The sequence below is a fragment of the Lactuca virosa genome, chromosome 8 (genome assembly GCF_052849685.1).
Source record: "Lactuca virosa cultivar CGN04683 chromosome 8, Lactuca_virosa_CGN04683_v6, whole genome shotgun sequence".
Classification (NCBI taxonomy): Eukaryota; Viridiplantae; Streptophyta; class Magnoliopsida; order Asterales; family Asteraceae; genus Lactuca; species Lactuca virosa.
The window spans coordinates 36,873,879-36,896,143 of record NC_136433.1 but is presented as its reverse complement, the minus strand read 5'-3'; the positions used below and the strand labels follow the sequence as shown (position 1 = coordinate 36,896,143).

The 22,265-nt window shown below is 34.4% G+C and overlaps 4 protein-coding genes across 6 annotated transcripts; 1 reads left to right on the top strand and 3 right to left on the bottom strand.

The window, feature by feature from the left end:
* Positions 1–212: 212 nt before the first annotated feature.
* LOC145129761 (uncharacterized) lies at positions 213–4,367 on the top strand. Of its 2 annotated transcripts, XM_079064559.1 has the most exons (5): positions 213–500; positions 590–678; positions 774–889; positions 1,145–1,222; positions 1,303–4,367. In XM_079064559.1, the coding sequence occupies exons 3-5, from the start codon at positions 797–799 to the stop codon at positions 3,994–3,996; spliced, it is 2,865 nt and encodes a 954-aa protein (XP_078920685.1). In that variant the 5' UTR covers positions 213–500; positions 590–678; positions 774–796; the 3' UTR covers positions 3,997–4,367. The 2 variants fall into 2 exon arrangements, with proteins under 2 accessions (XP_078920685.1, XP_078920686.1); XM_079064560.1 differs by lacking the exon at positions 213–500 and having other exon boundaries at positions 557–678.
* Positions 4,368–4,398: 31 nt separating this feature from the next.
* LOC145129760 (uncharacterized) lies at positions 4,399–8,251 on the bottom strand. Its single transcript, XM_079064558.1, has 4 exons — positions 7,909–8,251; positions 7,571–7,782; positions 4,963–5,230; positions 4,399–4,886 (listed from the first exon to the last, which is right to left on the bottom strand). The coding sequence occupies exons 1-4, from the start codon at positions 8,185–8,187 to the stop codon at positions 4,590–4,592; spliced, it is 1,056 nt and encodes a 351-aa protein (XP_078920684.1). The 5' UTR covers positions 8,188–8,251; the 3' UTR covers positions 4,399–4,589.
* A 2,359-nt stretch (positions 8,252–10,610) lies between these two features.
* Positions 10,611–13,889, bottom strand: LOC145134526 (putative sodium/metabolite cotransporter BASS4, chloroplastic). 2 transcript variants are annotated; one of them, XM_079069362.1, is made up of 14 exons: positions 13,592–13,889; positions 13,081–13,192; positions 12,777–12,884; positions 12,583–12,650; positions 12,400–12,478; positions 12,224–12,282; positions 12,060–12,128; positions 11,829–11,942; positions 11,695–11,716; positions 11,536–11,603; positions 11,347–11,432; positions 11,139–11,268; positions 10,951–11,052; positions 10,611–10,835 (listed from the first exon to the last, which is right to left on the bottom strand). In XM_079069362.1, the coding sequence occupies exons 1-14, from the start codon at positions 13,802–13,804 to the stop codon at positions 10,761–10,763; spliced, it is 1,305 nt and encodes a 434-aa protein (XP_078925488.1). In that variant the 5' UTR covers positions 13,805–13,889; the 3' UTR covers positions 10,611–10,760. The 2 variants fall into 2 exon arrangements, with proteins under 2 accessions (XP_078925488.1, XP_078925489.1); XM_079069363.1 differs by having other exon boundaries at positions 13,081–13,183.
* Positions 13,890–19,445: 5,556 nt separating this feature from the next.
* On the bottom strand, positions 19,446–20,581 carry LOC145134696 (uncharacterized). Its single transcript, XM_079069543.1, has one exon. The coding sequence runs from the start codon at positions 20,396–20,398 to the stop codon at positions 19,655–19,657; it is 744 nt and encodes a 247-aa protein (XP_078925669.1). The 5' UTR covers positions 20,399–20,581; the 3' UTR covers positions 19,446–19,654.
* Positions 20,582–22,265: the final 1,684 nt, after the last annotated feature.

Genomic DNA, 22,265 nt, shown 5'->3' with positions numbered 1-22,265 from the left:
AGGCAGGAACATTTGTGTATTTTTGTGGAAAAAATGGGAACATTTCTGTAATTCTGCTATTACTAAGGGGCTCTTTCTGTAATTTTGTGAAATGCAGAACCATTTTTGTAATTTTATTAAATTCAAGGACAATTTCTAAAATTTTGTGAAATATAGTGATATTTGTATGATTCTGTGAAAAGAGGGGGCTCGTCGCTGTTTTTCCCGGCAAATGTAAGGAGTATAAGAATTCTTTTCAAGAGAATGGCGGCCGTTATCGAATGGGTTTAAAGTTTAGACCAGAAAAAACCTGAATTTGTCGGTCTTATTCTTAGAATTTACGTTGTACGACGATCGAATTATCTGTGTATTTGTTTTGGCTGTGTGGTTCGTCAGTAACTTACGTTATTGAAGGTACTTGGGATTCTATATACAAATTGATTACTTGATGACAGAAACATGGCTTTTGATGTTCGCTGATCATATTCTCCCTCCATGAATTTGGCTTCTTTTCTTTTGGAGTACAGATTTCGAAATACCACTTTTAATATTTACTTTTTCTTTCATTTGTGTTTGTAAATTCAACAATCTAACAGTATTTACTATTTAGCGCTGTCCACTTGCCCTACAAGACCCGACGATCAGATTGTGGGTAATGAGAGAACATTCTGAAATCGGGAAAGTCGAAACAGGCATATGGTTCTCTTTCTCTGTCAACAATGTGATTAGAAAACAATATCGCCATAAAAGTATGAAGTATCATTGGCTTAAATTAATCTGTACAATTCTTTCAGTTTTTGCGGAGTTCTAGTCACAGATGATGGATCCAGAGGACCTACGATCAGAGCTACTCTCCTTGAGACGATTATATGACCTTCTTGTAAACGACCAACAACGTGTCTCTGAAAATGTAAGTCTTTTTGCTTCTGTATGTCGTACTCTTCTCCAAACTTTAATTTGATATAGTTACAAACTTAAAATAAGGTTTTGTTCAGACACTTCGCAATTTTATAAAAATGAATCCTTGATGCCAATTGATTCATCAAGAATTTGACTGATTCTATTGTGATCTACTTCCATTGCAGCATCTATGTATGTTTCCGTGTTCTTTCTTCTTTCATATGCTAATTAATCGATCCCTTGATTTATATTTGTTCTGAAATAGTTGGACAAGAACGCAAGACAACTACTACTAAATTTACTGGATGCTAGTGCCAAAAAAGCTTTTGAGGCTCATGCAAAGGTATTCAATGACCTGAAATTTCTTTCTTTCTGAAAGTAATATAAAATTGACACTAGAATTGTAATTGGTTATATGATCAGATGGTAGGTACTCAATTCAGACCATCTTACTATAACCTGTGGTCAACTACCCAATTTCCAAGTCTGCAGAATCTTGACTTAAGAACCAGTCAAGGGATCTTCAATGAGCCAAGAAGTCAAGAATTTTCTTTTGGTCAGTCAAAAGGAATCTTAGCAGATGAACCAGACATCAAACTGAAACGATGCCGTGTATGCCAAAAACCAAAAGTCAAACAGTTGACCAAAGAATTAAGTCAAGTTCAAGATAACCAGCGTCAAAATCATAAAAGAAGTTGGGAAGATCAAAATAACCCAACCACCTATGAAGTTGGAGTTGGAGGATTCCCATGTTCATCAACAGTTGACTTTCCGAAATCACTGACTTTATATAATCAAATTGATGAAGATGATCAAATATCAAGAGAAGCTTCTGCTAAAATCCAACAAATAGAATCTTGCATTTCGGCTTTGCAACTAGCATCGAATCGTGTCAATCTTCTTGAAAATGATTCCCGGGGTCAATTTAGTCAGATTGGAAACTATTCTGTTGGTAGAAGTGATCCATGGCATGGGGAGTTGACCTTGCAAGCTCAACCACTCGCTACAAGAGTGGTCAATATGGTGTTGCCCATTGGTCAAACATCTGAAAATGTTAGTCCAAGTGAAATGTTCAATCAAGAAAACCAGCATGATTATTTACTAGAGAAAACTTATAATAATCTTTATCATGCTTCTGGAGTCTCTTCAAGTTTGACTAAAATTCCCAACAAGAATCAAGCTTTACAGATGGTTAAAAGGGAAACAATTAGCCAATGGGTGACCCCACCTGTTAAGTCAACCCTCCATGGCAGACATAATAATCAACTTCAAGAAACTGAAATCACAAGGCGAAAGAAACCGGATCATCACAGAGGGAAACACGCGGTGGTTGACCGGAAAAGATCGGTTTCTCCGGTGACTTCAGATAGTCCAGTTTCAAGCTCAAATTATTCATCAAGTTTGAGAAGTCAAAGTGAAAGTCAACAAGATTATGCTACTTGTAGTGACATGGAAGGATCTTACAAAGGCCATGAAGAGAGTGAAAGTGAGAGTGAGAGTGAGAGTGAGATGTATTCGGTTTCAAGCCCTGATCAGAGTCCTTCCATGAGTAGCTCAGATGAAGATGAATCTTCAGGGTCGAAGTCAACACCAAGGTCAAAGTCAAAGAGGAAGGTTCCAACAAAGGGTTACAAAAGGGGTAATAAGAAAGATTCAAAGATTAGCTCAGATGAATCTTCGGGGTCAAAATCAACTTCAAGGTCAAAGTCAACGCCAAAGAGGATGGTTCCAACAAAGGGGTACAAAAGGGGTAAACAGAAAGAACCGAAGATTAGCACAGATGAATCTTCAGGGTCAAAGTCAAAATCAAAGAGTATGGTTCCAACAAAGTGGGGCAAAAGGGGTAATCAAAAAGAAAAAGAACCCAAGATTAGCTCAGATAAATCTTCAGGGTCAAAGTCAAAATCAAAGAGTATGGTTATGACAAAGTGGTACAAAAGGGGTAATCAGAAAGAAAAAGAACCGAAGATTAGCTCAGATGAAGAATCTTCAGGGTCAAAGTCAACTTCAAGGTCCAAGTCAAAATCAAAGAGTATGGTTCCAATAAAGTGCTACAAAAGGGGTAAACAAAAAGAAAAAGAACCAAAGATTAGCTCAGATGCATCTTCAGGTTCAAAGTCAACTACAAGGTCAAAGTCAAAATCAAAGTCAAAGATGATGGTTCCAACAAAGTGGTACAAAAGGGGTGATCAAAAAGAGAAAGAACCAAAGATTAGCTCAGATGAATCTTCAGGGTCAAAGTCAAAGTTAAAGTCAAAGTCAAAGAGCATGGTTCCAACAAAGTGGTACAAAAAGGGTAATCAGAAAGAGAAAGAATCGAAGATTAGCTCGGATGAATCTTCAGGGTCAAAGTCAACTTCAAGGTCGAAGTTAAAGATGGCGGTTGCAACAAAGGGTAACAAAAGGGGCAATCAGGAAGAACCAAAGATTGGAAAAGTTGGGAGGTTGAAGCAACTTAAAGAAAAGTTGGGATTCATCTTCCACCATCACCACCACCACCATCACCACCATCATCATGATGTTGAAGATGATCATAAAAAATCATCCTCAGATCATACAGGAAAAGATCATGGTGATGTAGACAATCACAAAAAATCCTCACAAAAGCATGCAGAAAAAGCCGTTGACCATAAGAAAAAGGATGAGGCTCATGGAGAAAAGGTGGTTGACCATGACCATGGGAAGAAGAAGGAGGAGCTTCATGGAGGAAAGGTGGTTGACCATGACCATGGGAAGAAGAAAGAGGAGGTTCATGGAGGAAAGGCGGTTGACCATGACCATGGGAAGAAGAAAGAGGAGGTTCATGGAGAAAAGGTGGTTGACAAGAATCAGAAACAGTTGGTGGTTCATAAAATAGCAGAAAAAAACCAGAAAGGTCAGTTGAAGGCACTTGTGGGTGGTTTCTTGAAACATACTACTCGTGATCCCAAGAAACCCAAGAAGGGTAAAAGTGAGAAAAAGATAGTTCCAAAGGGTGTAAGTGGGAAAAGTAGTAGTAGTGGTGGGAAGATGGGAAAGAAAATGAGTTGGATGAAAATGTTGCAACAACAGAGAAAAATAAAGAGGATTGAGAAACTACGTGGCAAAATCAAAATCAGCCGTGGTAGTAAGAAGTAAATGTTGAAAAAAAAAAAATACACAAAAAAGTGTACCATGTAAGTGTAGGTACTAAGGTTTCATTTAATATATTTCAGAGTTCATGTTGTTGTACGTATAAGAATTTTTAGTTACATGCTCAAAAAAAAAATGTTGGGGTCAAAGTTGGAGCAAATTCGACTTGTGGGTATGCACGATTTACCTACTTGACTTATAGTAGAATCCTACACAAGGATTTGACTTTTCATATTCTTGTCCATTCAATTTGTTTTATGGGAGGAACTCAATTCTCAAGCATAAATATTTCTCTCGTTTTCATTTGTAAGTACCTCATAAGTGTAGTTGTAAAGTTGTTAAAGTAATACAAGTGTTCCTATTTAGTTGTTTTTCAAGTAGTCTCTTTTGTTGCCTTGATATAAAGTGTATTTCTAATCTTTGCTTCAATTACCCTTTGAATAGGATATGTATACATGAGATTACATGTTCAATATGACAATATGGAAACTCACTGCCTGCTACAAACATGATCAATTCATCACATTACACATAAACAAACAACTACATTCAAGATCTAACATATATGATGAATGCCTAAAACACCAAAACTATGAGTATTAGTATTCTCCTAGCAGAAGAGACTTTAAAATGGCTTCTTTCTTACCATCATAATTTGGTAGCAAATGGCCAACACCAGGTAGCTCATGGTAATGAATCCATGGCAGCTTCTTCGCTATGTATCTCTGCAAACTCACAGGCACAAGCCCATCTTCATCTCCATGCCACAAATGAACACTCCCCTCCTTCTCCGGGAACGGATTCTCAATCTCCATCGGATCAAACTCCCATTTCCCAAATCCGACCTTCATATCCATAAAAATCGATTCCTCTAGTCCTTGTTGCCTTACGTAATCCTGTTCACGATCGTCATATCTCAGTTTTCGATTTCCAATACAAGAGTTTGAAAACGGAATTTAGGGTTGGTTTTACCTTTGGTGTTGGTGATCCGTCGCCTCGAAGCTTGGAGATGAGATCCCAATCGGAAGCTGAGAAATTAGGTTTTCCGGCGATGACGCTGGAGCCGGGGAACCATCGCTGGGTGTTCCACCAGTAGACTAGCCATGGCGCGTAGTGTGAAACGCCGACTGCGAATTGATCTTGACGTGGTTGTAATTTGTAGGCCTCCAACGATAAGTTGGTCGGAAAACTAGACCACCAGTAGTTCACAACCGGTGCAATTAAGGCCACGCCGGCTAACCTGTTCGCAAAAACCCCATGATTTTTCAGCACCAATTACTCAATTTTGTAAAAAATATTTTTGCAAGTTTGCAGCTAATATATTATTTACGAGATTATTCATATTCTATTATATTATCTTATTTTTTATGAAATAGTTAACCAAAAAAAAATGATAGATTTGAGAATGAGGTTATGGATTGGAGGTATGGTAAAACAAAGGGATAATGACTTAAAACGGTAACATATTTTTCAGTTTGTACACATTTAGTCACTAATATTTTTTTTTGTCCATATTTTCCTATTGAACTTGTTCAACTGTTCAAATAACATTCTTATGACTTGCTATCGGAGGTTAAACCGGTTTCCGGCAAATTTGCCACCTCCGGCGACACTCCGGTCGTCTTCTCCGGTGAGTCTCCGACCATAAATCTAAAATAATTTAATTTTTTATTTTTTGATCAACAACACACACTACTTCATCTCCAAACCAGAAATCTAAACCAAACATGAACTCAAGAACATAAATCAAAAAATCTAATGAAGAACATGAAGAAAAACCCAGAAATGAAAGTTGTGTTCTTGAACAGAAATGGAAAATCGAAGTTAACGAAGAACACGAACTCAAGAACATGAACTTCGGTGTCTTCATATCGTGATTTAGCTTGAAGATCAAACACCTTGCACTTAAATATCATTTTTAGAGAGATAAATAATGATATATGTTCTTGAGTTTGAGTTGGTTCAAAAGATAATGCATCGACGAACTTGTACATTGTGCTGCATTGTTTGTACTTTCTTGACTTCCAAGAACAAAGAAGATGAACACGATGAACAAAAGATCTGGAACAACACTCCGATGATTTTTGGGTTTGAAAACCCTAACTCGAGTTCATCTTAAAGCTCATCAGACCTTCAAGAACACAAACAAAAAAGATTTATTCTGGTTTTCAGATCTGATGAACAACAAGAACACAAATATGATGAAGAACACAAACACAAACCCAAAAGTCATCTTCATCTGTTCAAGAACATACAAACACTCATGATTCTCGATTTCTTATACGAACTTGATTTCAGATTCGAGTTCAGTGTGTTCTTGAACAAAAATGGAAACATGATTTTCGAGCTTCAAACTTTTCACATGAACACTTTTAGATTCGAGTTCATTGTGTTCTTGAACAAAAATGGAAACTTGATTTCAAACTATAACTCAAAAACATAACTTCGATTGAAGATCTTTTGATTTATGGGAAGAAGATGAACACACACACATCGATGAACTCGTTTTTTCTGATCTGGGTTAAAGTGGTTGAAGGATTTATGGGTTTATGATTTTTGGGTCGAAGGGTTTGAAGGGATGAACATGATTGTGTATGTGTTTTCTGATCTAACAAATCCACACATACACACCGATTGAAAGGTTGGAGAATTTTTGTTCAGATCTAACAAACACACACACTCACATGCAAATCTGAAAACATTTTGATGAACTCATTTTTCAGATCTAGTTGTTCTTGAAGATGTTCAATTTGGGTTGAAGGGGTTGAAGAATTTCTTGAGGAAAAAACATGAATCTAGGTGTTTTTTGTTTATGTATGTGTTTTTTTGGTGTTTTTGGTCGGAAACTCGTCGGAAAAGATGACCGGAGTCTCACCGAAGCTCACAAGAACGCCGAAAACCGGCTAAACCTCCAATAGTAGGTCATAAGGATGTTTTTTGAACAGCTTAACAAGTTCAATGGGAAAATTTAGACAAAAAAAAAAGTCAATGACTAAATGTGTACAAACCTAAAAATATGTTACCATTTTAAGTCATTATCCCTAATTCAAACCCATCAACTTTTTTTTTCTTTAAAAGTGACATTATTTACAAACTATGACTGATTTTGTAACTAATATTTTTTTGTTAGATTAGTCAGCAAAATAATATCACAGACCATAAATATATTTTTATAAATTATGCATAATTTGTAAATTGATAGAATTTTTATGGAAATATTCGCACACTATTTTTTCAAAACTTAGATATTATTATAACAATATAATAATATCCTTTTAATTTTTTAACGAACAATCTAAAATTTTGTATCACTTTGACAGATTGGCACTTATCATTAAATTCTTTATTTTTGGCATTATCCAAATTAAGTAAACTGATTTTGGAAATCTTATAGTTTTGGCACCATGATATTTCCGATCCGCATGATCCGGTAATGGAGCATGACAAGTATGGACCCCACATGTTTTTTTTACTTAAAAAACAATATAGGCATTGTTGGGTTGTACAGTAGAGTACAACCCAGAAACGCCTTTCGAGAAACCAATTGGGATGTATTGTATGTATATGGTATTGAACTTACCGATGAGGAATGTACTTGAGGCTACCCCAAGCTCCTTGTTGACCCATGGAATATCCAATTACATAGAATTTATGACCAAGTTCCAGTTTATCAGCAAGTTCTTCCATATCCAAAGCTAAGCTTTTAATCGTTCGTTTCGGATCCGGATCGCTTTCCCCGTAACCCGGCCGATCGAACGTCACCATGTAGATCTTAAGTTTTTCAAATAATTCCTACAAAACGTATCCACATTCACAAATTAAGCAAATCCAGTCCATGGCGAAACGATGCTTAATTCCAGTTTTGTATATATAATCAATCTAGTCAAGCCTATATACAGCATACTCAAGTCAAACTACCTGATGGAAAAGCGATTCGTCGAAGCGGCAAGAGCTGAATCCATGGACGAACACGATTTTATAGTTGGCGGTTTCTCTGGAGACGCCGTATTCGTTATAGGCTAGATGTCTACCGTCTCTGAGGGTGACTCGAGGTCCGGTGACCGGCGGACCACCTGGTGAACCGCAGAGGTTAGGTGGCGGAGGAGTGGTGATCTGATATGCAAAAGCTATGATTCCAATAAGTAACACCACTGCAATCCTCTTTAACATATTATCAAACCCCTTCTGAACCTTCATTTTGATGCTGCTCTCGCTCTCCACCAAAGCCAATGAGGGTTATATATATATATATATATATATATATATATATATATATATATATATATATATATATATATATTATAATTTCAATCTTTTTTTTGTTAAATAGATGTCTTCGAAGGGTTCAAAACTTGTCTTCAATATAAGTGGAACTAATAGTAATTAGAGAAGATTTGATCGTTGAAGAGATGTCAAGGGTGGAAGCTTTATAAGGTATAAAGGTAACTACAAGAAATGAATATTCAGTCTCATGGGAACAAGTTAAGTTGATTTGGTGTTCAAAGTTGGTAAACTATCTCAACTGTTGGTATTAAATAATTCAGTGGTTGTCAATGTTCACCAACCGTGATATTTGACTTTGATTACTACATTAATACAATTTTCCAAATAAATAAAGTTAATTAGAACGTTATTATATTTTTAACCTTCTAATTATTCATTTTAGGAAAAGAAAAAGAGTATATTCAATCACGTATTTATGATCATAGATCATTGTTAGTTATATCAAGTCATCTAGAATAAATAACTAATAACCGTGATTAATATTACCATCGTTAATGTGTTACATCTGTCTTTTTGAGTTTTTTATGTTTAAGTTTAGGGCTACGATCATATGATATAGTGGATGCTCCAAAAATTGTTGAGTTTTTTATGTTTAAGTTTAGGGCTACGATCACATAATAATTTTATGTGACACTCAAGGTGTGTATATCATGTGCATAGCTTGAATTTTTTTAGTGTTCTGCCTTATAAAATAAATAAATCAAAATCGATAGTTACTAACTTATTATAGTTGATGCTCCAAAAATTGTTAAGTTTTAGTACGTAGTGTAGTCTTGTAGACAGAAAAACAAATTTTGAAAAACGAATTTATAGCATTTATTTTGTAAAATAATAAAAATGTAGGTTAAAAAAATACATCATGTTATATACATCGTACATGTCATCTTATGATAAAGTTTATATTGAAATTGTAGATGGGAATAAATCTAAATTATGTATTCAAAATTGTGTTGAAAATTATATATTAAATATGTTATATCTCCTAGATCTATGGATGTAGTCTTCAAAAGAATTGGTTTTACCATACAAAAGGGCTTAGTGGCGCAACTTATTGCCCGTTTGCCTTCCCATTCGTTGTATGATGATAACTAAAAATTTGTCTTGTGTAGATTGAAGAAAAAGATATGTTTCTAAAGATGACAAAAGGTGTATTAAATTCATGTGGTTACAAATTTCAGAAAATTATCATATTAAAAAAATACATGATACACAATATATTAACTATATAATATTTAACTCAAAACTCGGATAAAAATAAACAGGTGTAACGGTTATATTTAGATCCAAAATAAGCATAGCATATTAAGTATTATGAAAAAAAACAAAATAACGCAGTTATTAAATGATGTATTTTGTCATAATTCATGAACATATGTCTTTTTTTTCTTAAAACATTTGATAAATTTTAATTAACAAATAAACAAATAATAACATTTGAATAAAACATGCTTATAGTTATAAAACGCTAAAATATAAATATAAAACTTGGACAACCCGTTGGGCTTTAATGGCCTTTAACGAACTTTAAAGCCTAGTCCAAAAAGCCCGAATAATAACCTTTGCTATTTGGCATTTGGGAGAAACTTTTCCAAATAAAATAAATTTTAAGTTTTAGTTAACTTATATAATATTCTCATCGAGGACAGACACTAACTTTGGAAGACGATTTTACGCTTGTCTAAAAACAATATCATGGTTTTCATTTTTCTCTATTATTTTCTTGTATGTGATTTCAAATTTTTAATGGTTATCCCTAATTTCACATTTTCACATGGATCACAATGTGTGTTTATTTGTTGGGTTGATGATGAAACCCAAAATAGAAACTTGAAGATATTCTTTGTAGTTGGGCTTTGTTCTTGACCATAATTATTTACAAGTTGTAGGCTTTAGGATTATCATTTGACATTTGTGTTTTTAGGTGTAAGGATTACGATTATCAGTGGGTGGGTGGGGGGTTGATGATGCTTTATTTTGTTACTTCGAATGTTAGTGTTTGCTTTTTGTAGGTATTTTGTAATGTAAAACCTGTTAAAGATCAATGAAAATGGTTGTTTGTTAGATGTCATTGGAAATTGTTTTGTCAATGAAAATATTCATTTTATTGTAATACTCACTGATAAGAACATGATTTATAATTGGTATATATTGGTATTTGGGACAGATTTTGAACATGTTATTTGGGACATATTTGGTTGTTATTATTGCAAGTCAATTACTATATATTGTGTGTGACTGTGTGGTGCACTTCAGTTTATAAACCACAAGAGGTATGATGCGGTTTTTATATTAGGTTGGTTTTAATAAACATCGTCTTATAAATTATATTGCAAAAATTCTCATAAAATAAAATTTTATACATGAAAAACATGAGTACTTGTAGCAATTGTACATTGAATATTGAATATAAAAAAAATAAAAAAAAAAAAAAAAAGTGCACTTGTAACAATCGTCCTTTTTGCAGAAGCATGTTAGGGTTGCAAAATCTAGGCTGATTTGACATCACCAAGTGACTGTTTCTTCTTGTTCCAAAAGCTTACAAAGAAAGAGTCCATGATAATCTACACACACCAAAACCATTCACATGGGTCCCACATACCCATTTCATTTTATGTCAAGATTTCTATCTCTATTTCTTTTTCTTTAAGTACAATTTAATAATAAAAACAAACAAACCTGGTTTAAATGTGCTGCAACACAAGGAAGAACAAGCAAACCAGATTCACCAAAACTGCCACCAAGTTGATCCACAACTGCAACCAATACTGGCAAAGTTTTCTACAAATTGCAAGAAATAATATTAAATTAAAAGATATCTATGTTTTTGTTAATAAATTTAATATTAATTATTTAAATGTTATTACCTGACTTGCAACAAGTAAAAGGGCACTGGAATTTTCTTTGTTTGCAAAAATCGATTTATTGCCACCCGATATGCCACATAGGATTTGTATTGAGAGGGCATTAAACCCCAATAGTGTCAGGTGAAGAACCCTGAATCATTTATATTTTTTCACCAATTAACTAAAAACTTAAAGTAGAAGATATATGAGAAATTTTATAAAATCTTACGCTCCCATTACAACAGCTACAAGAAAAACTTCAAGCTTAACCATTAGAAGGAGTGACCTTGATCTGCTCACTTGTATCCAAGGGACCTAAATAAAGATTATACTGCATCATTTTTATTTTTCTTTTTGTAGAATTTTAAATTTTCTCAAAAAGTATACAGCAATGAAAAAGTTCATTTTTATTTCTTACCAGACTTAGTAGAATAGCATTTACAGATGATAAAAGCTTACGATTACTATCACAAAAATCTGCCACCCCTACAACAAAGAAGAACTTGGATATGATTCATGATTGTAAAGATGCTCATTAGAAAAATGTACTTTTGAATCTTGTAAAAAGAATAATCACCTTTAAAGGATTCACGTAAAACCTGTCATATGGAAGAAAAAAAAAGGAGGAAATTTTGAACTCTTATATTGGTGAATTTATTTCACAATGTTTTTTTTTTTTTTTTTTAATATGAAAGTTGAGAAATTGAGCACCTTTCCGAAAATTAAAGGTGTCAAAAGTGTGAGAATAAGGCTTCTGAATAACTGATCAGCAGGAAGAGATGCACCTACTCCACCAGCTATAAGTTTTGATATAGAAAAAGGAACCTACAAACCACAAAAAAAAATGAGATGAATGCTTAGTTTTGATGGAATGGAATGAGTCATTACATTCCATTCCTTCCTTGATTCCAAGAAAGGGAAAGTTATTGCTTTCAAACTTACAATCAAAATTCCCAAAAGACTCGATAATACAGTCATTGCAAGAGCCAAAGCTGAATTTCCTCCAGCAAGCTGCATCAACAAGACAACAACTTTTACTCAATCTCATAATGAATGATATAAAACAAAATAGTAATTAGAGGAAGTTTCTAGAACAATTAACTAACCCGAGTTAAAGCAACTCCACTTGATAATGTTGTAGGCATACAGCAAAATAAAGCTAGTCCTGTAAGAGATACAAAAAATATATTGATAAAATGATGAAAGATTTGAGCTGTTACAAGAATAGCACATCAATGAATGAAACATGTTGCATGTTCCTTTTATAAAACCAAAACCAGACCTGTTACAAATTCTTGAGGTTGAAGGTGAATTTGCAGGATGATTTTTGAAAAAAGGGGAGTCAACAACAGAATAGAAGCCTGTGATGATTTCAAATATTTAAATTAGTCTAATTTCCTATGGTTATTTGAAAAGGGGGAGTGAACAGAATGAACCTATAAATTTTATAAATTTTAGTTCATACAAGCCCATAAAGTCCAACTGGCCATGCTGCAACAGCTGCACCTACTTCTTCACTGCGCAGTGTGAGTCCTGTATATGGAAATAAGAAAATTATAAGCAGATTAAAATGTTTAAATGGTTTAATAACCAGAAAGACATAAAATATTTGCCATATTGGTGAATAACTTAAAGCATGACTTTCTTTCAAGTAATAACCTGATATGAGAAATATCCCACAAGTGCTAAATTTTGCTACATGATATTTGTGAGCAAGGCATCCAAGACTAGGGTTTATGAGGCCTAATGTTACTCCACTAATAAGAGCTGCATCAAGTTAATTAAGAAACCAAGTATCAGTAGGCATTAATGATTCAGTGAAGTTAACAAAAGCTTGATTGAAGCTACATAAAAGCTTCAAGTTTGTCTTTTTTTTTTTCTAGTCCCTTTCTTCTAGTATTTTGTAGAACACTGTCATAAATACAGAAATAATCCAGTTACATAAAAGCAGATTGCATATTACCTAATGGAAGAAAATTGCTACCAACAAAATTCAAGAATGGTTTTGCAGAAGCCAAAAAAGTCGATGCAAACTCTTGATGAGGTTGGTTAGGGCCATCATTTCCCTGAAATTCCTTTCATGTTGAAGAAAGATTCAGAGTAATTAATTGAAGGGAAATGAACTATTGAGTGTTGAAGAATGATTCCACGTAATTGATCTTATAAAATCTCGCAATTAGTATGATTGTTAGAAGTAAATCTCTTAGCTGATTTTGTTCCTAGTTTTTAGGTAGTTCTGTTCAGTCCTCGACGTATCTTTGTAAGCCTTTATAAGGGGCAGAAACCAGTCAACATATCATCATTGATCATTCAATCGATATCTCAGCTTTCGTGATTTGTTAAAATTCCTTAAGATCACACTACTACTATTCCTCAAATCATACATATAACCCCTATCCGTTAGAATCCACAGTATGTAAAGCTTATGAAACGAAATATGAAAATGAATCAAATAGCATGAGAAAGCTAAATACCTGAGCAGGATTCGCGCTGTTCCTGATTACGAGTGTTCTAGTAACTGAACGGAGTTCTCGAGGAAGCAACGAATTGCTTCTGGTGGCACCGAAAGAGCGATTGCCAGAAAACAAAAGATATGGCGTCGTAAATGTGTGTTTCCTCGATCGGAACGGAGGCGCTCCGGCCACCGGAGAAGTGAGGTTAAGTAGAGCTTGATAGGCTCCCGCCATCTGCCCTAAGGGGGAACTGGCTACTAGCCTCACACTCGGACTATGTTTGTGTGGACCGGTGGTAATTCCATGGATATTCACGAAAATGACTATTACTTTCTATTTTATTTTAAAGCTATATTCGGCTTGTTATGAAGGTTTTTTTCCTATATCTTTTCTGATATTTCGTATACACATAATGATGTATAAGGATAATATAGTTTTGTTTTTTGTATATATTTAATCAATTATGTTTTTCTTGTACACATATGAACATTGAACTTGTTTGTATTGTTTATAAAATACGATTATGACCGGCTGATGTATGTTTTCCGACCAACATGTTTTTTGTACATATTTAGTGACTTATGTTTTGTTGTTTTATACATTTAGTCGCTCATCGTCTATACTTTCATCATGTGTTTGATTTTTTCATAAGTTCAAGAACTGAGTTCATGTATTCATCTAATAAAAAAACTCAGAGTTCATGTTTTTATGCGTTCATCTAAAGAAACTAAGTTACTAAGTCCATGTAGAGAAAAAGAATTCGTCATCTTGAGAGGTAATGGATTCGGAAGCTTAAAGAATGGTACATGGTTTATGATTATGCATTTACAATGATTTGGGAGATCTCAATTATTGCCTTATTGATGCATGACCAGGAGGGTCATCAGAGTACCTAAATCCTCGTAAGGGTAGAACATGAAGACCAACAACTGAATCAGGTTTAAGATATGATTAATTTTTGTAATTAGGATTTGTTTTTCTTGTCTAAATGTTGTTTAGGATTGTAAATAGAACTTTCGCTTTTGACATATCCTAGAACTGAAAGCGGACTTAGAGCCTTACACTTATTAATAGCTTAAACATATTGACTTAGTGATCGGCTACCGGAAGATCAAAGCCTACATCATGAGGCTCCCAACTTTGACATATTCGCTAGTAATTGAGATAGACAACGAAGGTAAGCATGCTCCTTTTGGCATCTAATACATTTTTTTATGAGGCCCTCTCTTGAAAATGGTCAACTTGCATGCTCTTTAGAGCGGCCAACTTCATGTTTGTCAATTAGTGTTGGTCTAACAAAGTAACAATCATAACTTCATTTGTATTATTAAAAATGGTGGTTAATGATGCACGATTTCCTGGTATTCGGCTTCATAACGCTCTACGGAGAACCAAGACGCAAACCAAGTGTGACACTATGAACGTTAGGGGTGAGCATTTGGACCGGAACGTTAGGGGTGAGCATTTGGACCGAAACCAGAACTGGTTCTTGAACCAGACCAATTTAAGGGAAAAGTGAGGACTATGGACCGATACAACATTAATTAAGTATGCTACAAGTCATTGAAGTGGTAGCTGAAAATCTGAAAACCTTTCAACTTTGATATCCCGACTTCGGGGGACAATAACTAATTAAATTTGGAACCAAAAATGATGAAATTACAGGCTAAACTCAAGTATAAACTCTAACTTATATGCTGGAAAAAATCTCAAGTCAATCCAACTTCAAACGAATGAGATATGAATATTTTAAAAATTACACAGATTACAATGCATTGAGGCTTTTAAAATTATGAATTTACATTGTCAAAGGAACTCATAATCGGACCAGACCTATTCTTGAAAACTGGTACAGTCTGGTGCCAATACAAGTGTGGTTCCTAGTCCGATCCAATCTGGTGCTGCGAAGGTCCAAATGCTCACCCATAATGAAAGTTCTAAGTATTTACATGGCATTATCATATGACTACAAAGTAGACCTAAGCAGATGGTTTAAGTTATTATAGTGGCTTGGATATTCAAACATTTCAGATGTCGTGTTTTGTTCATATGTTATTATTGATAAATTTCAAAAAAGAAAGAAAGTTGGTGGTATCATATGTTTTTTGCATCATACAGGGATTAAGTGTGTAATTCTTTTCAAAATGTTGAACAAAAAGCATGTGATGATTTGTTAAATAAGACGCAAGAGACACGAAATGTGTTTGAGATATTAATAAATGAAGAGTGTAAGAATAGTAGATTGAGATTGATAGCTACTATTTATTTAGTTTTTTGGTGCAACATTTAAGCAATTACATTTAGAGTCTATAATGAAATACTATATTCCATTAACAATTTAAATTTATTTGAAATGTAACACTAAAATGAAAGAATTGTTTCGGAATACTCTTAAACATGCATAATATACATCACTATTAATTTAAAAATATATTTTGAACCTTATCTATTGTCACATAACAATCTTGATTTTAAGTTACTCCATGGCCAAAGATATATGATTGTGCAAACAATATGTGGTGTTATTTCAAGGGTTTGCAAGCATTGATTTCAAATGATATTCCATAAGCATATTGTGTTATTATTTTGCTCATTGATTGCAAGTTGCAACTAACATTAATGGTCACTCCACAATGAGTTATTACATTATGAGAGTTATTTACTCAATTATTTTTTTATAGTATTGGTGCTTCCTCCAAATACATTGACCAACTAAGAGACGCACAAGTTGAGCAAGTTGGAGACATGTATACGTATTCACTCATATTCTTACGTTACAACGAGATAGGGATACTAGATCGAGTTCTCACCTCAAATCAATTTCAAGATGTTTAGTCCGACTTGTAAGGCTTTACTTAAAATTATTTAGGAGGGACTTGGTTTAAGGAAATGAGATACATATTCGGCATGTGAGGCTATTGTTAAATCATGGTCGGTTTCAAAACAATGAAATCACACAACAGAAGCAAATACTAAACCATAATCTACTAGGATCATAAATTCAATGATTCCTTGCAACAATTAGAATTAGAAAGTTAAGTTTCTTTAGTTCAATTCCTTTACTCCTTTCTTAGATTATTCGAAAGTCCAAACCAAGACTTCTCTCTTGTGGTCCCCCCCCCCCCCCCCCCAAGACTATGATCCATCAAGATGAGACAATACCTTCTTCTCCTCCTTAGCAAAACTGAAAACCCTAACTCAAAAGAGAGAGGCGAAAAGACGAAGAAAGCCAAGAAGTAATAGGGAATCAACCCAATGGTTATGACGGGATCGAATCTCCTTTTGTGTACACATTATCTCATCAAAATTGGTAGATTTATCCCTTTATTTAATAGATAAATACTTACCAATTCAAACATAGAATGATTACACTTGAACCTTTTAATTATTTTAGTTTCTAATTAACTCACCATAAGATGATAAGTTAATAAACTAGTCCTTTTAATTTTCCTTTTGTCATTTTATGCTTAAATCATGTCTTGTGTGTAACCCAAAATGATCCTGCTATTTATAGAAATATCACTAACTTGTGACCATAGACATATTTCCAATAACTATTACTATATTTGAGTTCATTTTTTTGTATATTAAAAAAGAAACAATATATATCAATGATTTACTTTTTCAAACTTCACTTTAGACAGACAATATGAAGATATTTCGAGGGCAGTTGCATTAACTAAGTGTTATGATAAAATATGAAGGATGAAAGATGAGATGATTTGTTCTCTTTTATCAAGTCATTTTGCCAGGTATGTATATCGATATCCTTGATTTTTCATCTTCTATTTTAGTAGAGGAGCTCGATCTATAAGGAGTATAATGATCATACACACACTTGAACATCATAACCGAGTAATTTTTTCCGAAGCAATTAAGTGTCTATTAGTGGAATTAGATCACTTGTTCAATGATAACTCGTTGGAGTGCCTAATCTTTCTAACAACTTTAGATCCTAAAAATGCTAGTAAGGCTTTTCGAAGTGGTGGTGTATGTCAATTAGTAGAGAACTTCTATCATGAAGATTTCATTGACGGAGAAAATATTTTTGAACATGTAATTCAACATTACATGATTGATGTCTTTCAACATGTTGATAATAAACAATTGACATTTATTTCAAAATTGTGTCGATGGTTGACAAAAACTAAAAGAAGAACCGTTTCTTATTTATCAAATAGCTAGTATCAAACTTACTTTCTTGGATCCTATTGCTGCAATAGAGATCTTGTTTATCGGTGGTGGTGGCGATGATGGCGACGATTGTGGTGGTAGTGGTGGTGGTTATGGTGGCGGCGGCGGAGGTGATGGCGATGATGGGGTAATGGTGGTGGTGGGGGTGTGTGTTTGTGGGGGTGGGGTGAGGTGGTGCCTGGGAGTGGGTCGGTGGGTGGGGGTGTTAGGGTTGGGTAGGTAGAGGTGGGTGGGATGGGGGTGGGTGTTTGTTTATATTTTAGAAATTTATTAGAATTAGCAAAATGTGGAAAACAATAATTATCGATTTTCTAAAACTTTCTAAGTTCTTTGTAATTATGGAAAACGGAAAATTTTCATTTTCCTTCAAAATTTCAGAAAAATTGTTAAACTAAACGCGTTTTCAAAATTTTTATTTTTCTTGGAAAAGATCTTTGGAAAACAACTCATTTTTCTGTACCTAATCGCACCCTTGCAGTCTGATTGCACTTTTTAAAAACAATGTGTTTTTGTAATAAAAAAAAACAAAAAACAAAAAACAAATAATTTGTTACCCGTTTCACTACATCAACTCCAAAACAATCCATCTACAAATGCTTTCAGCCTTCAGATTTCTCTATATATCAGCAGTGTTCCTGATACCTCTTCTTTCTATACTTGCACATGATGGTAATAGCACTTAACTGGTTGAATATTTATAACCCTGGCACTGAAAATTGGGTATGATTGTTGAGAAATTCTTTTGTTTTATGTAATTTTCAAATGCAATACTCTAACTTTATTTTTATTTTTATACTTCTCTTAATTCCTCATATGCCCAAGAAACTTAGCACTAGTCACAGCTCTACACATTATGCCTGGAATTGAAATCTTTATCTGGTATGATTCTTGTAAAAGGATATGTCTTGTTGTGTTGTTATGGAGTCCTGAATATTGTGTCACTAGTTTATAACCCGTGATAACCACGGTTATAAAATTAATTAAACTTTCATATTAAAAGATCAAATTATAAATAAATTATTTTAAATAAATTATTACTAAGAGATATTTTTTTAGTTATATAAAATTATAGTCTTTGATTTAAATAAACACGTGAAGTTATATCTCATTATAATCTCTATTAATTTTATTTTATTTTTTATTTTAATGTTATTAATTTAATATAATTAAAGTGAAAAATTTTAAAATTTGAAACTTAAAATGGAGAATCAATTATTAATTTAATGTAATTAGAGTGAGAAATTTAAATTTAAAATGGATAATTAATAGGTTGACAAGTGGCATGATAGGTTACACATAATATTAAAGAAGAGTTCTAATATTATGACACTTGTTAATAGGAGAATAAACCTATTCATTTATTAGAATAGAGAAGATTAATAGGAGAATAAACCTATTCATTTATTAGAATAGAGAAGATATGATGGTGTGCAGGATAACAGATTTTAGTTCTATATTGAATGTGCTAATTCTGTTTATACTTTATAACTTATGATAGATAATAAGTATTACATATCCCTCAAAAGCACCTTCAACAAAACTCAGGTAGACACCAAGATTCTTTGCACATCAATAACAAGTTAAACTCCATCCACTCATGATAAGCATACCACAAAACTAGAGAAACATAATGATCAAGAACATATAACACAGACAAGAAACATGAAATGATCAGGGTCTGTAAGCATAAGCAAGTAAGCAATTCGTAATAAAACCTGAAGTTTAATATCAGCTACTTAACTAGTTCACAAAATCAATCCCCTGATCCCCTCACATGCCCAACAGAAGCGATCTTCCATTTTGAATATCAAAAAGAAAAACGAAACAATTACTATATTGTACCCAAATCATATCTCTAAAGAATACTAAACAGGTGGGATGAAATCCATATCAAAATACAACTAATAATGAAAAAAGCATGTAGATCAAGAAACATGCGTACGCAATTAGACCACGGTGTTCATCGCCGCAGGATGCTAGTTCCACCAACAGCCTCGTGCACACCCGTGTAGACCATATCACGAAAATCCCCATCATCACAAAGATCACCAGCCCACCTTGAGGAACAAACAATGCTACTGCGGATAATATCACAATAGGTAACATACAGTATCCGATCAAACTCAAACACCGATACAAATCGAGATTCCCATTTCGGCCTGCTAACATGTTGAACACAACATACAGAAACAGAGAAGCTACTGTCACCCACCCCAAAATAATCCCGAAATGCAACTTGCCAGCAAGTAACTGGAACAATCCGAATGCCATAAGAAACAAAAACGGACCCGATAGATCGGCGTCTTCGTGAAGATCTACTTTAACTCTAAAGGGATTCAAAATCGAAGCTGTTTTGTTCCAGATTTGTTTGGTGTTTATACCAAGCTCTTCAAGGAGAGGCGGTTCATCGTCGAAGTTCGCACTACCGCTACCGCTTCCGATGCTGCCAAATTGAGGGGTTGCAAAGGAGGTGGATGCTGGAGAGGAGCCGATGTCGAAGGACATGAAAGGGATGCTAGGGTTTGAAGATCTCGATGGCTGGAATGGAGCAGTGGGGAGTCGTCGTTGAGGGCCAGTGTTAGGGTTTCCACCGGATGGGAAAATCACTGGCGGGACGTTGAATTCCCTCGACATCGTGAAAAAATTCGTAAGATTGGGTCAGAAACTCGATCAGATTAACGATTTGAATCACAGATTCCGCCCCAATTACAAGACTTTATGGGGAAGAAATCAATTGTTGGGGAAGATCTGAAAGATGGAAACGGGTCGGAGAGCGTGTTAACTAGTATGTGAGTTGGATCCGGTTGTAATAATAAAATATCGATAACCCGACGTAAGAAAAAAAAAGGGTTAATCGAGACCGCTGTATTATTACAATTTTCCAAATAGGCCCTTCCACCTTAATTGAAGTTGGGGTTGAATACTCCATAGTAGGGATGAGATTTAGAACCGAAAAACCGGACCGGAATGTCACACCCCCAAACCGGAACGGCGGAAACGTTCGGGGGTGGTTGACGTCATACGTAGTATCACCACATTTGTATCATAGCAAGCATAGTAAACACAACCAGACATTGAATACATATATGAAAAGGTTTACATTGTTTAATACATAGTTTCGTTCATATCAAAAGTAAAATGGAAAGACGTGACTCTAACGCTCCGACTTCTCCAAATTTCCTGGAAGTACCTGTCTACTAATTCCCTGAGAATACAAGCAGTTTTGAAAGAATATCAGCATAAAGCTGGTGAGTTCATAAGCGTTTAGTTTTTGGTGGAAAAGGTTCTTTGATCCTTTTGAAAAGTGTTCCTTAAGAAAATCCTATATTTTCTTAATAAAAGCATGTTTGAAAACCCATTCCTTCCATGACGTCCAGATTCGTACCAAGATACGTACAATCCAAGGTGTCGTGGAATGAATATGAATATCCGTTGATTACATGATAAACAAATCCGTTTTGAATAGTCGGTTTATCCCGGGAAAATCCTATATTTTCCCTAAAGGTTGATGATTGATTATTCGTTTTAAACTGAGGTATGCAGGTATCTACCATGCTCGTATTAATAAAAGCAGATTTCTTTTAAAACCCTGGTTACACCCAGAGAGGTACATTAGCTTTAAAAACTAAATAAAAGAAAACCGTGATGAACTAAGTCCTGAAGATATTATTATTAATACCCTCCAGTAATTAAATCGGTTATTACTTTGAGGTTAGTTCACTTGATTCATTATTACAAAAGTAAATCTTTGTTATCTACATTGTGAGTTTTATAACCATAACTGACTGGATATGGCCCGCAACGGCCGATACCCTTAATGACTTTGTCACCCGTAGACCTGTCGGTCCGACTGTAGCTAGCAGTCAGGTGCGGGATTGTCAGTCCCTTATAGATCTATACACAACAGTCACGCTCTCCCTACAAGAGATTCTGGTCATAAGTGCTAGTCCTACACTCTGTTTCGGTGGTGAGTGTTACCAAGGACGTGTCTCCAACTAGACTAACAAATTTACAAGTAATAATATGGAAAATCCTTTTTATGATTTGCAGGAATCCTTTATAAAATGATACATTTTACGACATGATTCACAAGTTCATTACCCTAGTTTTGAAAACCGTTTCTACGAGTTGATTTCTTAATCGTTTGGTAAAAACTGTTTTCCATGTTAAAAGCATACTAGAAATATAATTATCTTAAACAAAATAATATATTTTGAGCACAAGTTTCCTTGTACTTTTGCTTGTATTCCCCCCTGAAAACATGAAAAACTCGGAAAAAGCGTAGGGGTATGAACTCACAGTTTGACGTGGGATTTGGATGTAGGTCGATAGTAATGCTGAGTGTCAATTGAAGCCTCGGACACAATTGGATCCTATTTAACATATGGTTGCACATACATGTATTAGGTAAAGGCATAACTGATAGGTTTTAGGAAAAACAAATAAACTAGAAAACAATTCCTAAGTTCACATGCAACCTACTTTGGATTTATGTTTTAAC

Excerpts from the sequence above, each read along its gene's own strand:
- LOC145129761 (XM_079064559.1), top strand. The coding sequence starts at position 797 with ATGATGGATCCAGAGGACCTACGATCAGAGCTACTCTCCTTGAGACGA. Across the intron at positions 890-1,144 it reads AACAACGTGTCTCTGAAAAT|TTGGACAAGAACGCAAGACA; the intron begins GTAAGTCTTTTT and ends GTTCTGAAATAG. Across the intron at positions 1,223-1,302 it reads CTTTTGAGGCTCATGCAAAG|ATGGTAGGTACTCAATTCAG; the intron begins GTATTCAATGAC and ends TTATATGATCAG.
- LOC145129760 (XM_079064558.1), bottom strand. The coding sequence starts at position 8,187 with ATGAAGGTTCAGAAGGGGTTTGATAATATGTTAAAGAGGATTGCAGTG. Across the intron at positions 5,231-7,570 it reads CTCAAGTACATTCCTCATCG|GTTAGCCGGCGTGGCCTTAA; the intron begins GTAAGTTCAATA and ends TTTTGCGAACAG. Across the intron at positions 4,887-4,962 it reads ACGGATCACCAACACCAAAG|GATTACGTAAGGCAACAAGG; the intron begins GTAAAACCAACC and ends GATCGTGAACAG.
- LOC145134526 (XM_079069362.1), bottom strand. The coding sequence starts at position 13,804 with ATGGCGGGAGCCTATCAAGCTCTACTTAACCTCACTTCTCCGGTGGCC. Across the intron at positions 13,193-13,591 it reads ACAGCGCGAATCCTGCTCAG|GAATTTCAGGGAAATGATGG; the intron begins GTATTTAGCTTT and ends TCAACATGAAAG. Across the intron at positions 12,885-13,080 it reads TAGCAATTTTCTTCCATTAG|CTCTTATTAGTGGAGTAACA; the intron begins GTAATATGCAAT and ends AACTTGATGCAG.
- LOC145134696 (XM_079069543.1), bottom strand. The coding sequence starts at position 20,398 with ATGTCGAGGGAATTCAACGTCCCGCCAGTGATTTTCCCATCCGGTGGA.